Consider the following 12,655-nt stretch of genomic DNA (forward strand, 5'->3'; position numbering starts at 1 on the left):
CAAATTTTGGTCGTTTTTGGCCTGCCAAATATGACTGATAGGTCTTTATTTGTAGAGTTATATGCAGAACAGGCAGAAAATCCGTGCTGATCGGACCATTTGTCTACGTGTTATTACTGCAAAAATGCAAATTCGAAAATACTGTTGAGAAAAACGCGTTTAAAGATGTAACTGAATGAATTGAGCGACTACCCAGTGACTCAAAAACGTTTTGAGATATCGAATTTAAGTATGTTATTTTTAAAGATATAAAATATCGTAAAATAGGTTTTTGAAAAATTTCACACTAGGTGTGCCCCTTAACCTCAAATATTATGCAAATTCGCAAAAAATTTATCATTTTTGTTATATTTCAAATCGAGCGCCAAAGTCTTAAAGAAAAAATGTAAAATAATTGTAAAGTAGCAGTTAATGGTTGTGCATAGTATTTAGAAATCTAATAAGTATGGCAACTTTCTTCCAATTATTATTTACCTTAAAACTTTGAACAATTTTGAAAGTTTTATAATCATACTTAAATGCTATTTATTATTTATTTTCATGCTAAATAAGTAATACTAGGTTACAGCACTATACAGCAGTAGTTTTTGGGATACAATTTATTATCAAACTGTATTTGGATACCGATAGTAATAAATAGTTTCAAATATAAATTTTAAGTAAATATTTAAAAAATTAATCATGGTGGTAACCCTATACCGATTTGCATTCAATTGAAGGCTTTGAAAACATGCAGTCTTCTTGTAATCATACAGCTTTGTAATTTACTTTTCATTTTCATGAAATTCATGTAAATAAGGTGGCAACTCCGTGAAGTAATAAGTTGCTAATAAACGATCGATCTTGTGATATTCTTACTGTTTGTAAACATAAATTCAAAATTAATAGATTTAAAACCCGAATTTGCATTAAATCAGTCAAGATTAACCGTTAGGGCTCTCTTACAGATACAAGAACTTTCTTATTTTATATAATAGTAATTTTCACATTTACATTTGTTAATAAAAAATATCAAAAACTACAATTATACGATACTCTCCACCAGATTCTTCTTCCGCTCTGTGCAACGTCTGCAGTACTCCCGTGCATTGTAGCAACTTGCAGCAGCCACGTAAGTATGGTGTGCCGGCGTGCATTGCTTGTCGCAAGTTCATTTCGAAAATCTCAAAAAACAGCTCAAATACATTACTGAAGAACTCACAACTGCACTGCAAGGGAGATGGTAAGTGCTAAAGCAACGATATTAACTGTACTTCGAACTCAACTAATTTTCGTATTCCTCCCCACACTATAATCTCAAGGTAATTGCGCACTGCAACCGCATACAAAAATTCATATTAAGAATTTCAAAAAGATCTACAAAGAGCGCTGTACATCGTGCTGGTTGAAGAAGTGTCTACAAACGTTACAATTATCACCGGGTGACAAATTGAGTTTGAGCGCCGCATTGCCACATTCACTACTCAAGCAAGTGGAGGCGAAACGTGAGCGTGACCACGATGATGATGGCGAGCCAGCGGCACGCAAGGAAACCGATTTGGCTGATCTCTCACCGACAGGTGGACTCTTTGGGACGGCACGTTTCAACTGGAAGTCCACCTTGGATGCCACAACGGAGGGTTTGAAATTGAATTTGAAAAGTAATCCACTGGCAGAGAATAATGCGACATTCGGCAGTTCGGCTATACTGCGGCCGCCAATACTGGAGAAGCCACTCTTCTTGAAGAGTCCAATTGAGGCAACGCCGTCATTGCAGCAGCAGCAGCAGCAACAACAACAGGAGAAGCTCGAAAAAACACACAACATAAATAGCAAAAATGAAGGCAAAGCGCAAGAGCCGGTCGCAGCCGAGAGCAGCACACAGCGCGTGGCGAAGAGCAAGCGCAGAGAGAAATTGGAGAAGGAGAAAGAGCGGGAAAAAGAAAAGGAACGCGTCTGTAAAGCTCCAGAAAAGGAGAAAGAACGTGACACAAGTCAGCTAAAGTCAGCGGCGAATAATAAAGTAACGGTAACTGAGACCGCTACGCATGCGCTGGCCGTCAACACTAAATCAGAGACTAATGAGATACACACAAGATCCGCTAAAGCAGCATCTCTATCGCCAACAACAACAGCAACTACAACTGCTGCTGGTGCTGGTGCTGCTGCAGATACAAGTGGCACAGCGTTAGTTGTTAGCAGCACGCAAACGCTTACTGCTACAACAACAACTGGCAGCACAGCCACAACAGCAACCAGTGAGCTGAAGCGCCAGCGTATCGACTTGAAGGGGCCGCGCGTAAAGCATGTCTGTCGCAGTGCATCGATTGTGCTTGGACAGCCGTTGGCCACCTTCGGCGAAGAAACCGAAGAGGATGACGAAGACAGACTTACCATAGCCGAGTGCGAGGTGACTGCGGAAACACAAGCGGACTTAACGCCAGCAGCCGCTAAGCCCGTGGAAATTGTGATCGAAAGTAGTAATGAGGCTACAACCACCACAACAACATCTGAAACGGCGCCAACGCAAACAATTCAGCTAACAAAAGAGCTGATAACAACACAGGAGGCAGAGGAAGCGCTTAATAAAAATGCGGTGGCGCAGCAAGCTGAGCCAATCACACCGCCTACACAGCCAGAAACTGCGGCGAAACCAAATGAAAGCGCTAAGGCCGCGACAATTGGCGAAAGTAGCGCGCTACAGGCTGAACCGAATGCCGGGCAACCTGCGGCGAAGACGCCGAAAATCAGCAACGATGCATCTGCTGAGAAGAAAGAGAGCAACGCTCTCGATGAAACAACAAACGACGCAACCGAGAAGGCCTTGTTGCCACTGCAGCCTTCTAAGGCGGTCACACGCAACTCAAACACGAGTAATATTAATTTGCAAATACAGCGCAGCGCTGTAACGTCCTCCTACGCTACGACTTTTGGCAAAAAGCCGATACGTCAAATCAGCAGCGACTCCAACATAGCATATCAACAACAACAACAGCAGTTATTACGTCGCAAAGAGCCACAAAGACCGAAAACATTGATCTCAATCGATTTTTGGGAAAACTACGATCCAGCTGAAGTGTGTCAAAGCGGCTTTGGCTTGATCGTCACAGAGACAGTAGCACAGCGCGCACTCTGCTTCCTCTGCGGTTCAGCCGGCTTAGAGCCGCTGATCTTCTGCGCTTGCTGCTGTGAGCCATATCATCAGTATTGCGTAATGGATGAGTATAATTTGAAGCATTCCTCACTGGACGACACCATGCTCAGCTTCATGGATATTTCGACAATGGGTCATAGCACCGCTGCACCCACACCCGAGCAAATAAATCAAATAACAAATCGCCTTAATTGGCTCTGTCCCCGTTGTACCGTCTGTTACACGTGCAATATGTCGTCCGGTTCGAAGGTGAAATGTCAGAAATGTCAAAAGAACTATCATTCCACATGTCTGGGCACTAGCAAGCGCCTGCTGGGCGCCGACCGCCCACTCATCTGTGTGAATTGTCTCAAATGCAAATCTTGCGCCACAACGAAAGTCTCGAAGTTCGTCGGCAATCTGCCCATGTGCACGCCCTGTTTCAAACTGCGCAAACGCGGCAACTATTGTCCGATCTGTCAAAAATGTTACGATGACAACGATTTCGATCTAAAGATGATGGAGTGTGGCAACTGCAATCACTGGGTACATTCGAAGTGCGAGGGGCTTTCCGACGAGCAATACAACCTACTAAGCACATTACCCGAGGCCATAGAATTCATCTGTAAGAAGTGTGCGCGTCGCAACGAAGACTGCAAAATGAAGGCGGCCGAATGGCGCATGGCCGTATCGGAGGAGTTCAAGAGTAGTCTAATGAGCGTGCTGAAGTTGTTGAGCAAGTCGCGACAAGCGTGTGCGCTACTTAAATTAAGTCCGCGCAAAAAAATGCGTTGCGTTTGTGGCAATAGCACAGCGCAGTCCAGTCATCGCGCACAGCCGAAGAGTCTTCAATTCAGCAGTGAGGCCGAGCGCTTGTCACACTCGTTATCGGGTAGCGATGGTGATTCTCAATGCAGCGATGTCTATGAATTCAAGGATAAACCCAGTGATGATAAGCTGCAAGACAAATGTACTTGCCAGCTAAAGACGTCCAGCTACAGTAGTGTATATGGCAATAGCAACGCGCAAATAAGCACTCTTAGTCTAATGGATATTAAGAAGAAAATCAACAATAACGACTATGTTTCACTAGCCGAATTCAATTACGACATGATCAATGTCATACAGAGTGTGAACTGTGATGAATTGGTAATTGCATACAATGAAATATTGAGTGAGCAATTCCCATGGTTTCAAAACGAGACCAAAGCCTGCACCGACGCGCTCGAAGAGGACATGTACGAATCCTGCTCCTATTCAATGGGCAATTCAATGGATGCACAAGACGATTTCGTCGAAGAAGCGCACAATCGTTCGGACATCGATCTGCCCGAAGATATCGAAGAGGTGTTGTACTCGCTGAAACCGCGCGACGATCTGCGTACCTGCCTTTTTTGTCGCAAATCCGGCGAGGGTCTCTTCAACGAAGAATCACGTCTACTCTATTGCGGTCATGATTGCTGGGTACACACGAACTGTGCCATGTGGTCGGCAGAGGTGTTTGAGGAAATCGATGGCTCTTTGCAGAATGTGCACAGCGCCATTGCGCGCGGACGTATGATAAAGTGCACCGTTTGTGGTGGACGTGGCGCGACAGTCGGTTGCAATGTGAAATCGTGCGGTGAACATTATCACTACTCATGCGCGCGCAACATCGCCTGCGCGTTTCTCACCGATAAGTCAGTTTACTGTCCGGAGCACGCGCGCAATGCGTTACTTAGCAATTCGTCATTGACAATTGAGACGAATTTCGAGGTGGCGCGTCCGGTCTATGTGGAACTAGATCGTAAACGTAAGAAACTGTTGGAGCCCAGCAAAGTACAGTTTCATATCGGCTCGCTAGAAGTTAAGCAGTTGGGCAGTGTCTTTCCACGTTTCTCCGATACCTATGAGGCTATTATACCGATCAACTTTATCTGCTCACGTTTATACTGGTCCTTTAAGGAACCATGGAAGGTCGTCGAGTATACGGTACGCACAGTTGTACAAAATAACTATTCTACATTGGCTACTCTCGATGCTGGTCGCAACATTACGGTGGATCATAGCAATCCGAATATTTCACTGGTACAACTGGGCCTGGCGCAAATCGCGTGTTGGCATGGCAGTCTGGCGCGTGGTGAGTTGACGGATTTTGACGCAGCCGAGTTGCGTAATTCAACGCTGACCAAATTGCTGCCCGAGTACTTAATACAGAGCCAAAATTCTTACCCAGCGCCAGATGAAAATACCGAGGAAGAACCGCAAACGAATGCCGACTTGTTGCCGCCGGAGATTAAAGATGCCATTTTCGAGGATCTACCACACGATTTGCTCGACGGTATTTCAATGCTTGATATCTTTCCGAAATGTATGATTTACGAGGAGATGTGCGGCACAAGTGAAGGCAGAACAGCCGAGATGTATCTGAATGAACAATCGAAAGATGGCGCTGCTAACTCAACGACAGTTACTGTCGCCTTATCTGCATCAAATGCCGCCCATAGTGGTAATTGTAGCGCCTCTAGCGCACAGGTATCGGATGAGGATACGGCTAATTCGTCGCTCAGCAAACAATTGGAGCTCAGCAATTCTTGTTCATCCACCAATACCAACATCGCCATAGGTCATGTGGAGGACGCGCTATTGTCGTGCACACGCGCCACAAGCACACAGTTGAAGCGTGCAATGTGCGCTTCAGAGTTACAACGCAGCACCGCCGAATTGCGCAAGAAAACCTTCAGCAAGTTTGAAAGTGCCAGCACAGCCGCTGCAGCTGCGGCGATTAAAAAGCGCAAACTCAACAAGGGTCTACCCGAGCTACGCCTTACGGAGAGCATACTACAGAGTCTGACTCAGCATCGCACAAAGAAGGACAATGCAACAATTGCTGTGAGCGCTTCACGTCGCCAGTCGGTTTCGAGCGAATCGGAATGTGCCACAACGCTACGCACCAAACAATTTACATGGAGCGCCGCTAAGCGTTACATAGAGCCGCACATAATCGACGAAAAGGATGACACAAAAATTAAGTTGATGCAAGTCGACGGTGTAGATGACTCGATTACCGAGTACCGCATCATCACTAGTGACGCGCAATTCACCGGCACTGTCAAATGTGAACGCTGTCAATGCACCTACCGCAACTATGAGTCCTTTCAGCGTCATCTTGCCACCTGTGAACCGCTCTCGACCAGTGAATCCGAATCCGAGGCCACCTCACGCTCGCCAGGTTCAACAGCAAACGGTAGTCCACCGCTGGCCGGCATGGATGCCAACATTGATCTGAGCAAATTGGGGCAGGCACAACGCACAACTACGCTCACCAGCAGCGCCAATAGTTTGCCCTTTCTGCAAGCCTTCTCGCAGGCCATACCAATCGGCAGCATACAAGCGAATATTAATGGCATACCTATAGCGAATATGAGCAATGGTTTTCAGAGCGTACAGGGACTACAGAATATACAGACCTTACAAAATATACAGGGCTTACAGAATATACAATTGCAAAGCTTGCAAACGCCACAGCCACTTGGCGGCGGTTTCTTCATTTCACCGGCAAATCCAACCACATCAACCACCGATGAAGTACAGCTGTTGAATTCGCTACAAGGCTTGACGGCAAATTTAAATGGCACATACACCTTGGCGCCCACTGCTGGCTTTGGCACCACCACGGTACAGGCAGCGCAACAGCAGCCGCAGCTGATTGCCGTATCCTCATCACCCGATGGCACACAACAGATCATACAGCTACCTTCGGGCGTCACAACACAATCGATGACCAACCAACCGCTGCTGCATGGACTCAACGCTTTCCAGACACTGCAGACGACAAGTGGCGACAAGAAAATTGTACTGCCAATTGCGAGCGGCAAACCGTTAAAAACTGTTGCCACAAAATCGGCGCACCAAACAACCACAGCCGTTAAGAATAAGCTGAAGGCCAACGGCAATACCGTAAAACCGATACAGTCAAAGTTGAACACAACCACTGTAACGGTTTCACAACCCTCCATGCAGTCGTTGCCCACAGCTACGCCCATCACAGTGCTGAACACCGGCAACAACGCCACACAATTGCTCAATCAGAATTTACTACAACAAATGCAGGCTGCCGGCTTGACGGCCGCCACCACCACCGCCCAACAGCCGCAGCTGCTCTTTCAAACCGGCAACGGGCAACAGCAGCCGATCGTCATGCAACAGCTGAGTGCACCGAATGCTACGGTGCCACAGAACATCATTTCGTTTGTAACGACCGATAGCACACAAACGCCGCAAGTTCAATATATGACCATACCCACAGCTAATGATTTTAAGCCTCAAGCACAGGCGACACCATTTATAACAGCAACCGCAACACCGGCGCCGGCGAATCAGTTTTTACAAGGAGCATTTCTGCAAACCGACGTCAGCGGTAATCTGATGCTTACCACTACTCAAACACCGACCGGCTTGCAAATGCTCTCTGCTACACCGTTAAATATAGCGACCGCAACGCAGGCGCCCCCGCAACCGCAAGTGATCGGTACGCTGATTAATCCACAAACGCTGCAATTGGGCGGCAATGTCATAGCGACGACAACCGATCCACAACAACAGCAACAGGTGATAATTGGTGGCGGTGCGACAGGATTGGAGATGATAGCCGCATCGAATGCGACCGCACCACAAGTCATACTCTCCACCCAACCCATGTACTATGGATTGGAGACGATTGTGCAGAATACGGTAATGTCGTCACAGCAATTCGTGTCCACCGCCATGCAAGGTGTGCTCAGTCAGAATGCCAGCTTCTCAGCGACCACCACACAAGTTTTCCAGGTAAGTAATTCGCTACCAAAAGTAAGCTTTGAGACCACCTCAAATATTTCACAAATACGCAATTTTTTGCTCCAACCAGCTTCAAGAGTTGTCATTATATGGTATTTACGATAGTTACCCGTTTCCTTAACTAAGTTTGAAGTGTTATAGGATTGTAGAAGGTGCAAATAGCTTTCCGTAGCGAATACGAATTTTAAGCTACCGAATAAATTTTCACTAATGATTATTTTAGGTGCTCTTTGCACTATAAACACGAGTTTAAGGTATTTTATTTGGAAATTCTTATCATAGTCGTGTTTAAGGTACTGATATGTAACTGAGAGTGCGATTTCAATGTCACCCCGAAAAATTAGTTTTTTTTTTACAAAATAGGGTTGTATTTCCGAAAAAGCTAAACACTGATTTAGTATAGACTTTAATTTAAATTATTTAATATATATTTTTACTCTCGTATAATTCCGATTGGTGTTTAATTGAACATAACCTCATTTAAGACATATTTACACGTCATTTCACATTTACGTCTCTACAGGCCAGCAAAATCGAACCCATCGTGGATATACCAACTGGATATGTTGTACTCAACAATGTCGATACGACGCCATCAATCGTACAACAACAACAACAAGCTACAACACAACAACCGAATTTCCTTAATGCTGCTGCGGTAATACAACAACAACAACAAGCACAGCAGCAAACCACACAAAGCAGTGAATTGCAAAGTAACGAACAACAACAACAGCAACAACAAATCTTCCGCCTACAAACAACCGAGAATAGCGTCTCAGCCACAGTGACAGCCGCGACCGTTACACCAACTGTGACCGCTTCAAGTTTCCACTTCCAGCCACAATTGGTTGAACAGCAGCAGCAACAACCGCAACACCAGCCACAACAATCAAACAATAATGTGCACGTTGTTACAGCAAAGGTGCCACCTGTTGCGCAGGTGAAACGCAACAACGCAGCAAAGGCCACAACAATGTCGACCGTTACGAAGGTGCAGCCGCAGCAAGTGGTGAATAAGGTGTTGCCTACCACAATGACGCAATCCACGCAGCAGGCGTCCAAATTGGGTAACAACAACAAGGCGCAACAACAACAACAACAACAGGCGTATGCACGAAACATCGCAGCGGCTAATGCGGCAGCAACCGCCACAGCCACAGCGTCGGCGGCGGCGGCAACAGCAGCAGTTGAGGCGCATATCACGCTGACGCCAGTAACAAAAGCAGCAACACCGCAGCAATCCAACAGTGTTGCTTACACCAAAGTGTCCAACCACACCGACACGCCAGCCGTGTCCATGTTTGTAACATCCGTTACTACAACAACAACGACGAGCAACATCAATCAGGCGACAACGGTGAAGGCCTTGCCCAGCGTGCCGGCAACAGTCACAACAGCAGCGCGCAAAACTAACCTGATCCGACCAATTACCGCCAATAAGGCGGAGGTGAAGCCGAAGGTGATTAAGACGGCTGCAAGCACAGTGAACAAACAGCAACAACAACAACAACAGTCAACGCAGTCACAACTGTTGCAGCAGCAACAGCAACAGTTGCAACAACCGCAGCAGCAGCAGCAGCAGCAATCGCAAACGCAGCAAGCACCCGCACAGCAAGCGACGAAAATGGCGATGCTTAAACCGCAACCACAAACAGCGCAAGTGTGTTTGCCAAAACCACAGCAACAGCAGCAGCCAATACAACAACAGCAACAGCAGTCACAATTGCAGGCACCACAGTTCGCGACGGAGCCGAGTCATAATCTGACGCCACCCGCTGTGCCAGCGTCAACCATGCCAGTGCCACGCGGCAACAGCAACAGCAACGGCAATAACAGCAACAAATTGCTGGAATACCAGCAGCCAGCCACAGCGTTGCAGTCACAACATTTCGCCGAAGCGCCAGTAGTGCCACAACAACCGTACAACAATGCGCCCACAACTATGTACAACAGTGGCGGTGTTGCACCGGAGGAGCAACATCCCCCAGCGCCGCACCTAACCAACGGTAATATGACGCACAGCTACGACTGTAGCCATCAGCAGCAGCAGCCGCAGTTGCCACACACGCAACAAATTGAGTTTAATAGTCTCAGTTTGGAGCAGGTGGAGAGTTTTCCGCCGCCCACGCCGCAGCAACAACAGCCACATGAGCAGGAGAACAGCATTTTGGCAGCAGCGCACACCAACACTAATGCAACGCTAGCGAGCATTGTCAACAGCAACAGCAACAACAGCAATGCGCGTTGTCTGCAATACACGAATTCGGCGTTCGGGAACGTCAATGTGCCGACGAATATCGTTAATCCCTTGCAACAAACACTGCAATACAACAACAACAACAATAACAACGGTGGTAATGGTAACGCCACGACAACAACAATGGGTTCCCGTCCAACAAATCGTGTGTTACCCATGCAGCAACGGCAAGAGCACATAGTCGCTACAACGCCGCCGCTACAAGTGAAGCCGCCCACCGGCGTCATGCCGAAGATGTCCGTTATGAACGCGGTGGACGCCAAGTGCTATGACAGCAGGAACGCGGTGAACAGCGCCAAGATCTTCTATGAGGCCGAGGTGAAGAAAGATGAGCAAATGCTGCACATGCTGCACTCCCCGCAACACCACCACCAGCAGCAACAACAGCAGGTAATGCAAATGCAGCTGCATGAGACGCACCAAGAATCCGCGATCATGATGAAGTCGCTATCGCCTGAGGCGCACTTCGTCGACGACAGCATCAAGTGTGACTTGGACCTAATCGAAACCGAGACCACGCTGTCGACGACTTGCCAACAGTTGCAGGAAATGGTGCACAACAATTTGCCGCGCTACACCGGTACCTGTCTGGTAGCAAATGAAAAGCCCAAAGAGCTAACACCCACACCGGAGGAGGCGTATGCGCTCAATGGCCATGTGGATGCTTTGGCTGGCAGTGATATATGTGAGCATGATGGTGATTGTATGGACGACATGGATGATGATGAGGACGACGATGAGGAGGATGAGGATGAAGACGATGATGGTTTTAGCTTGAAAATGCCCACAGAAGATGACGATCACGACATGTCCGATAGTGATGAGCCCGCTGTGAAAGAAAAAATTAGCAAAATACTCGATAATTTAACGAATGAAGACTGTGCTGACTCACTGGCCACCGCCACAACAGCGGAAGCCACCAATATTGAGTTGAATAACGTCAGCTACCTAAGCGGCATGCCAGGCGTCAGCGCCAAAATGGCTGCCGACACTATTAAGTATCAGAGTGGCATGCGCAACAACTACATAACAAATGTAAGCGCGGATGACACTGCCGATGTGGCAGCAGCCGCTACGGAATATATCACACAAATGGCCGCCAAGATGAGCGCACACATGCCAAATGGCTCGCTCGAGGTGATAGGCACTAATTTCGATTTGCAGAAACTCGCGCCTAAAGTACTACCGTCAATGGCTATGATTACGAACGCAAACCACAATGCTGCGCGGCAATGTGACGAAGTAGAGCGCGCCGGCGCACAGGCCGCACCCACACAAGAGCCTGTAATGGCGACGCGCAAACCAACACCACCGCCGCCGCCACCGCAACGTGATCCGAAGAAAGTCAGCGGCCCACACTTGCTATATGAAATACAAAGCGAGGATGGCTTCACCTATAAATCCAGTTCGATTGCCGATATTTGGGAGAAAGTTTTCGAGGCAGTGCAGGTGGCGCGTCGTGCGCACGGCTTATCGCCGTTGCCAGAGGGTCCACTCGCCGATATGGCCGGTGTGCAAATGATGGGTCTGAAGACGAATGCGTTGAAGTATCTAATTGAACAGTTGCCGGGCGTAGAGCGTTGCACCAAATATACGCCAAAATACCATAAGCGCGCAACAACAAATACGCATACAGGCGCACCAAGTGGCGGCGCATCAGCGGCGGCAGGCAATAACTCTGCGTTGCTGAGCGCGACGCTCGCTGGCAGCAATATTGATCTGAATGGTTCACTTGACTATGCGTCCGATCCGGATGAGCTGCAGGAGAATCCATACGATTCTGCGCGCTGCGAACCGTATGCGACGCGCTCCGAATACGATATGTTCAGCTGGTTGGCATCCAGACATCGCAAACAGCCCATACAGGTGTTTGTGCAGCCCTCCGACACTGAGCTCATACCAAGGTGAGTGTGTTGCAAATAAACGGTTTATATTTTGATTTTTATTAAATGTGCTTATTGGTTTTAGACGCGGCACGGGCAGTAATCTACCAATGGCTATGAAATATCGTACGCTCAAGGAAACCTACAAAGATTATGTTGGCGTCTTCCGCTCGCACATACATGGACGCGGTCTCTACTGCACAAAAGACATCGAAGCAGGTAAGCTGCATTTTTTATATAAAGTTTTATGCGTTTTTTTTTATTAAATTCTTATTTTCTTCACAGGCGAAATGGTTATTGAATATGCTGGCGAATTGATACGTTCCACTTTAACCGACAAGCGTGAACGCAACTACAATAGTCGTGGCATTGGCTGCTATATGTTTAAGATTGACGATAACTTGGTGGTGGACGCAACTATGCGCGGCAATGCGGCGCGTTTCATAAATCACTCTTGTGAGGTGAGTAACGACTTGAAGCACAAACGATTCACTTTTAGTAAAACCTACGTCGCAATATCCAAGAAATAAAGAATTTAGGAAGATTGATCTGATTAAAGGTTAGGCAGTTAAATATTTCGTTAAG

At 47.3% G+C, this 12,655-nt stretch overlaps 1 protein-coding gene across 3 annotated transcripts in view; it reads left to right on the forward strand.

Moving 5' to 3' along the window:
* trx (histone lysine N-methyltransferase trithorax) overlaps positions 1–12,655 on the forward strand; it is a 55,463-nt gene that overhangs the window by 40,067 nt on the left and 2,741 nt on the right. For all 3 annotated transcript variants that reach the window (XM_070107694.1, XM_070107697.1, XM_070107696.1), the window contains exons 5-9: positions 1,043–1,222; positions 1,302–7,918; positions 8,451–12,091; positions 12,156–12,289; positions 12,356–12,531. In XM_070107694.1, coding sequence (XP_069963795.1) covers positions 1,043–1,222; positions 1,302–7,918; positions 8,451–12,091; positions 12,156–12,289; positions 12,356–12,531 — 10,748 coding nt within the window. The remainder of the gene's footprint in view (positions 1–1,042; positions 1,223–1,301; positions 7,919–8,450; positions 12,092–12,155; positions 12,290–12,355; positions 12,532–12,655) is intronic.

This window comes from Bactrocera oleae, chromosome 2, assembly GCF_042242935.1.
Source record: "Bactrocera oleae isolate idBacOlea1 chromosome 2, idBacOlea1, whole genome shotgun sequence".
Taxonomy (NCBI): Eukaryota; Metazoa; Arthropoda; class Insecta; order Diptera; family Tephritidae; genus Bactrocera; species Bactrocera oleae.